Below are 6,453 nucleotides of genomic sequence, written 5' to 3' on the forward strand. Positions count from 1 at the left end.
AAAAAAAAAAAAGAAGTGTGTCTATGTTCAAATTCTACATTCCTTCTCAAAAATACATACATAGATACATACATACATACCTATCCCTACGCTCCTCAGAGTTCTGTTTGTTTTATTTTCCCATCAAGGTAAGGTTTAACAGAGTACAAAGCCAATCTGAGATGAGAATGGTGAGAAAGCAGACAGAAGATCACTACAAATGGTGGGTCTGACAGGCTAACCATGATGCAGATACTCAACACATACATAATTATAGCTGGACAAGGTGGCTAATCCCACACAAGAGACAAAGGTAGGTATATCTTTTTGAATTTGAGGCCAGCCTAGTCTACACAATGAGTTCCAGGACAGGCAGCACTATGTAGAGAGACCCTGCCTCCCAACCCACAGTATGTGTGTAGATATATATCTATGAATGTATCTATATAGATACACACACACACACACACACAGTACATAGCCCACCAGATGATAGATACAAAATAAACTGGGGAAGGGTCAGTGAGGACTGTGTCATGGTAACAGAAATGGAGGTCTGGGTCTCATGAACTTTATAGGGAATGGACAAGGATGCACAGAAAAGGCTAAGTGCTGGGCGCTGCTCTCTAGTGTTCTGTATCTCAGATTCTTCATCCTCACTTCCTTACTAGCACTCCAAACTTTCTCATACTTTTCTTATTTCAACCAATTAGTTCTGTCTTTTTAAAATTTCATTTGCAGCAGGCAGTGTATAATGAGGGAGCAAGGAAAAAACTTTTAGCTGTCTGAGGGAAAAGGAGTCAGTATGTGAATCAAATGTAGACTGTAAATCCTGTTGATGTTGTTTAATTGTGTTAACTTAGTCAACTATTATCTGTGTACCTCTATCTCTCATCTGTAATGGTAATAGGATTGTCTTCTCAGCCATCCAGAGGCAGGTGGATCTAAGTTTGAAGACAGCCTAGTCTACATTGTTAGACCCTAGCTCAAAAACAAACAAAAACAAAAACCGGGGCCAGGAAGGTGGCTCAGCATTAAGAGCACTGGCTAGCCGGGCGTGGTGGCNCACGCCTTTAATCCCAGCACTCGGGAGGCAGAGGCAGGCGGATTTCTGAGTTCGAGGCCAGCCTGGTCTACAGAGTGAGTCCAGGACAGCCAGGGCTATACAGAGAAACCCTGTCTCAAAAAAACCAAAAAAAATAAAAAATAAAAAAAAAAAATAAAAATAAGATTAGCAAGTCAACCTTTACCATAATGGTATTCTTCAGTCTGCAGGTACTTATTCGAAGTGCCAATCAAACACAGGTGTTTGCTATTTGCAAGCCAGTATGAAAAAATAAAAATAATGACCCGAATTGTAAATCAGTTAGTAGAGTACTATGTCTGATCCTAGGCATTGCACAAACTGAGTGTGGTGGGGCACACCTCCCGAACCCTCGAGGAAATGGACCACAAGTTCAAGGTCACCAGTCTCTATACAGAGAGTACCCAGCCTCAGCTACTTTTTTTTTTAAAGGGGGAAAAAAAAAAAATCAAAATTCTACTAAGTTGTCAGAACAAAAGAACAGAAACGTAAGAGCCCGAGTATTACAGAAGAGAGGTACCAAGCTGACACGCACGGAGTTGATGTTTCTATTCACTGACCACAGGTTTTGTTTACTGTGCTTCAAAGGCCCTTATTTGCTGTTTTCATATTTGACTGGAAAGAAAAGCAGGTCTTTAAGTCACTGTAGATCCGTGACCTTTCTGCATTGTACAAACGGTAAATCCCCTTCAACAATGCTGGGAGACAGGGAGCAGATGAAGGTAAATGGTATATTCCTTTTATTTCTTTTCAGCTTTGTATTTTGAGTACCTGTGTAGGACATAAGATAACATCAGGCCGGGTGGTGGTGGCACATGCCTTTAATCCCAGCTCTCTGGAGGCAGAGGCCAGCCTGGTCTACAAAGTGAGTTCCAGGACAGCCAGGGCTACACAGAGAAACCGTCTGGAAAAAACAAAACAAAAAAAAAAACCCAAAAAAACAAAAACAACAACAACAAAAACAGAGAAAGAGAGAGAAGGAATATCAGATCCCCCAGTGCTGAAGTTACAGGTGTCTGAGAGCCATGTGATGTGGGTGCTAGGAACTGAACCCCTGTGGAAGAGCAGACAGTGCTCCTAATGGCTGACTTGGCTCTCCATTAGATAGTGCTCTTTTCACAATGAACTGTCCACGATATCGTTCTGGCCAGAGTGTGATGCTCTGTGTACTGGACGCTATCAGGAGATCTGGGGGCTCTGGAGCATTGCTCTCCGAAGGAGAGGGGGTTGAATTCCGAAGCTCTCAGGCAGTCTTTGATGAAATAACTTTTATCCCCTGTAGTTAGGGCCTAATATACATTTTGGGGTGGGGTGGGATCTAAAAGCAGATGCTTTCTATTGACTTGGTCTGAGAAGTTAGGGATGCTACATCTGCATGTGGAGGGAGGGCCATCGGGTGTTAACCCCGTGTGACTACTCATGGGGTGTCTTGGTCAAGTGTTCCAGGTTGAGAGCAGGGTTTCTGAACCCGCTCAACCTTCCCAGTTTTTGTCTGGTGACAAGGTTCCGTCTGCCCCTCAACAGTCCAACTATTCAACCAGCAGGACAGACTGTGGCAGCCGGGCGTGGAGGCGCACGCCTTTAATCCCAGCACTCGGGAGGCAGAGGCAGGNGGATTTCTGAGTTCAAGGCCAGCCTGGTCTACAAAGTGAGTTCCAGGACAGCCAGGGCTATACAGAGAAACCCTGTCTCCAAAAACCAAAACCAAAACAAAACAGAACAAAAATTTAGATATCATAAAAAATACTTACTAAAACCATGTCTAACTACAAGTGAGGGTTCAACAGGCGGCGGTTTGAATAAGGAAAAATATCTAAGTCACTCAAGTCTAGAGAAGAGAGCTCGATAGTCTACAATCAGAGAACAAAGGCTACCATTCTTAAACTATCTCTACTCCAGCAAAAACTAAAACAAAAAGACCAATTTCACGTTCATCTCACGCAAAAGAACCTGCCTGCCGCCCCTTACCTCCCTCTATCATTTCTTTCTACGGTCTCCTGGGCTATCCCCCCCCAACACACACGTTTGCATAACTTCAGAAACACATATCAAAATAAATCAAGAGAAACCATCCGGGTCTACAGCAATTCTTACTCGACAGCCCGAAATGGAAAACTTGGCTTGAGAAAACCTCAAGCTCACGGATTCTCTCGTCGCCCCGACCTCTGATGAACTTAAACCCGAGTTCCCGCTAAATCCCGCCCCGCTCCGTAGATGCTCCGTGCGGGACTGGCATTCCGGCTATCTCAATCTTACACCCCAGGTCTCCATCACCCGCGATCCCCGCCCCCTGCAAAAAAAAAAAAAATGTTTCCTCTTTGGGAAAGCGGAGAGATAAAGGTTCATTTCTGTTAAGAGCCAGTCCTTGGCGCGCGGGGCAACTACTACAGGAGGAGAAGGGGGCGGGAGCACGGTACTATCCATCAAGCTCTCCGCGCTCGGAGATCGCGAGTCCTCTTCGGGCCTCGTCCGTGGCTCAGAAATCTTCCCTTACACCCTGAGCCCGGGTGGGACTGTGGGTGCAGAATCTCGAAGGCCAGGTCGAGATGACAACTCTCGATGCCCGGGCTCCGAGGGGGCGGGAGCAAGAACAAAGCGGCGGCCACCCACAACCAGGACCGGGAGACCGGGAGGACCCGCCAAGAACCGCTTACCTACGGACAGCAGCTGCATGGCGTGAGTGAAGGACGGGTCGAGCGAGTCCTTCTCGGCCATGAGTTCAGGCAGGTACTTATTCTCCGGCTCCATCTTGACCGCGGCTGTGGCTGACGGGGGCAGCAGCGGGGTCGGCGCGGAACCCACCACCGTCGCGTCGGGACCCGGGGTGGAGGGAGGCAGCAGCGGCGGCGGCTGCGTGGCGGGCGAGGCCCGAGCGCCTCCTCTGGGCCCACCTCCGCCTCCCCGGGGCCGGTGAGGAAGCGGCGACGGCCGAGACGGGGTCAGACGCACCGAGGGGTGGGCACCTGACGGGTCCTTGGAGCAGCTGCGGCCCGAGGACCGGGTGAGGCGCGAGGCAGGGTCGTCCCGGCGCTGCATCGGGGATGATGGGTGGCGAGCGAGCGAGCGAGGAAGCGACGCGGCGGCAGCTGAGGCCCGAGCGGCGGTTGGCGGGGGTGGAAGAACAGGAGCGACAGCGACCGAAGCCGACCCGAGCGACCCAGCGAGAGAGCACCGGAAATGAGGCGGCGCGCGTGCGCAGGCGCCTACCGGCACCGCCCTTGAGTTTCTCCGCGGAGAACAAAGTCCCCAGTTGGACCACGGCGCCTGCGCCGACTGAAGACGTCGCCTCCCCGCTCGGGCTCCGAGTCTAGGGCGCCTGCGCGGGCGCCCGCCGCCTTCCTTCGTTTCTTTTTCTTTCCCACGTGACCCGGCGCTAGCGGTACACGTGTCTCCCCTCCCCCTCCCCTCCCCCGGGTGGAGTGCACGGAGGGGGCGGGCGCCGTGGAATGTCTTTGTCTGCGCTCGGGCCCGCGGAGTGTGCGGCAGGAGACCTGTTATTCGTGCGCCACGCCTCCTTCAACCGCCGAGCCTGGGGAGGTCCCCGAGGGAGCCGTGCCGCGGAGTGGAATCGGGGGCCGCCCCTCCAACCGGGAAATGAAAAGAACGCTTCTGGAGAGAGGGGGACGCGAGGGTTAGAGCCAAGTGAAGCCGGAAGAGAGGGAAAGACTGCGCGAGCGAGCGAACGGGATGGGAAGATGGGGATGCGGGCGGGCGTGGTGGGAGGGAGGAGGCTGACCCAGAGATAAGTGATGGGTGTGCGAAAGGGAAGCCAGGAATGGGGAATGCTGTGTGTTGCAGAACTGAAACTTAGAAGGGGTCGAAGGGGTCAGTCCGAGACGCAAAGACCGGAAGAAAAGGGCTTCCTCCATACCCAAGTAGGGCATCCAGGAAGTCAGTCGGCAAGATTTCCATTGGAGCAGGTTCAAAACTGGTGAGAGAATTATTAAAAGATGCATTTGGGACCGGGTCAACTGGTAATGCTGCTTGTCACCTGTTTTTGGAGTCCCCGGCTTGTTGGCTTGTTCCCCACCCACTCACCCCCGGTAAATTCCAAATTTTCTCTCTCTCTCCCTCAAACCCCGCCTACTCAGAAAGCCTCAGAACACAAAAAGGCGCCAAAAAATCCAGTCCCGAATTCCTGACTACTAATCCTCATCTTTAGTCACCAGCCACCCAAGCCCTACCCTCTCCCTAGATGACCATACCTGGGCACAAGCTCAGCTTGTGGTAGACAGGTCATTTTCTTCGCCTACAATCTATCAAAAAAACGTACCAGCCATACTCTGGCCCCGACCTCTGAGGCTGGTGGACACACCCTGGAACCCATTTCCAAATAAACATGCTTCCCCACCCCACGTCTTGAATTGGCTTATTTCGTTGGGGGTGGAGGGGACGATTATCAACCTGAGTTCTAGCCCCAGGCCCAAAATAGAAGGAGAGAACCAGCTCTCCCAAGTTTTCTGACCTCTACTTGCACATAGAGGCCTTCATGTCCAGCCATACTAAGGGGATGAGGTGGTTCTGCATCATAATGCTCTGAGGATGAAAAGCCACAGAATTACCTCAAGTTTGAGACTAGTCTGGCCTACATACACAGCTCCAGGCCACCTAGGACAGGCCACCCTGTCCCCCAAAAGCAAACTATTATATTAGGTCGCTGACATACTGCCGTCCTAGCACCGGTTAGACTGAAGTGTTTTGTTGCCACCTTTTGTTTATTCTGTAAAATGGTGACTCCAGGGCCAGTCCTTAGCCCATGTTGGCTGCCTAGTTTTCAGAGCTCCTACTCCTGCTCTGAATGCCGGTCCTTCACAAGGGATCCCACTGCACTCTTTCAAAAAGACAAATACTTTTTTTCCTTAACACGTGTTTTCACTGCAGAGTCCTGGCTGGCCCAGGACTCACTCTGTAACCCAGGGTGGCTTTGAACTCATAACAACTCAGTCTTAATCTTCAGAATACTAGAATAACAAGACATAAATCACCATGAGACAGATAGTACTGCTCTAAGGACCAGGGCACAGTCTCCAAGATCTCTTCATCCTAGGATGCTGTATGCAGATGGAACCCAAATTAAATCCCATTAAAAGTCTGAGGCAGAGATGTCAAGATGTCTGAGCTGGTTAAATCATGTTCAGGCCTGAAGATCTGAGTTGATCTCCAAGACTACATAGTGGGAGGAAAAAACTGACTCTCAAAAGTTGTCCCCAGATCTACACATGTGCCATGAAACAAAATGTACATATACACACACACAAATAAAGATCTAAATAAAGATCTTTTAAAAATTTTATAAGTAGCCAATCTAGGGAGGCAGAGGCAGGCAGATTCTGAGTTCAAGGCCAGCCTGGTTGACAAAGTGAGTTCCAGGACAGCCAGGGCTACACAGA

At 50.2% G+C, this 6,453-nt stretch overlaps 1 protein-coding gene and 1 long non-coding RNA gene across 2 annotated transcripts in view; one reads left to right on the forward strand and one right to left on the reverse strand.

The window, feature by feature from the left end:
- Positions 1–4,375, reverse strand: part of Khdrbs1 (KH RNA binding domain containing, signal transduction associated 1) — a 27,528-nt gene extending 23,153 nt beyond the window's left edge. The window contains exon 1 of the mRNA XM_021160678.2: positions 3,718–4,375. Within this exon, the coding sequence (XP_021016337.1) occupies positions 3,718–4,099 (382 nt within the window). The 5' untranslated portion in view covers positions 4,100–4,375. The remainder of the gene's footprint in view (positions 1–3,717) is intronic.
- Positions 4,376–4,398: 23 nt separating this feature from the next.
- On the forward strand, positions 4,399–5,528 carry LOC110293645. Its single transcript, XR_002377830.2, has 3 exons — positions 4,399–4,694; positions 4,862–4,994; positions 5,155–5,528. It is a non-coding gene; the product is annotated as an uncharacterized LOC110293645 (long non-coding RNA).
- Positions 5,529–6,453: the final 925 nt, after the last annotated feature.

Source organism: Mus caroli, chromosome 4 (assembly GCF_900094665.2).
Source record: "Mus caroli chromosome 4, CAROLI_EIJ_v1.1, whole genome shotgun sequence".
NCBI classification, from domain to species: domain Eukaryota; kingdom Metazoa; phylum Chordata; class Mammalia; order Rodentia; family Muridae; genus Mus; species Mus caroli.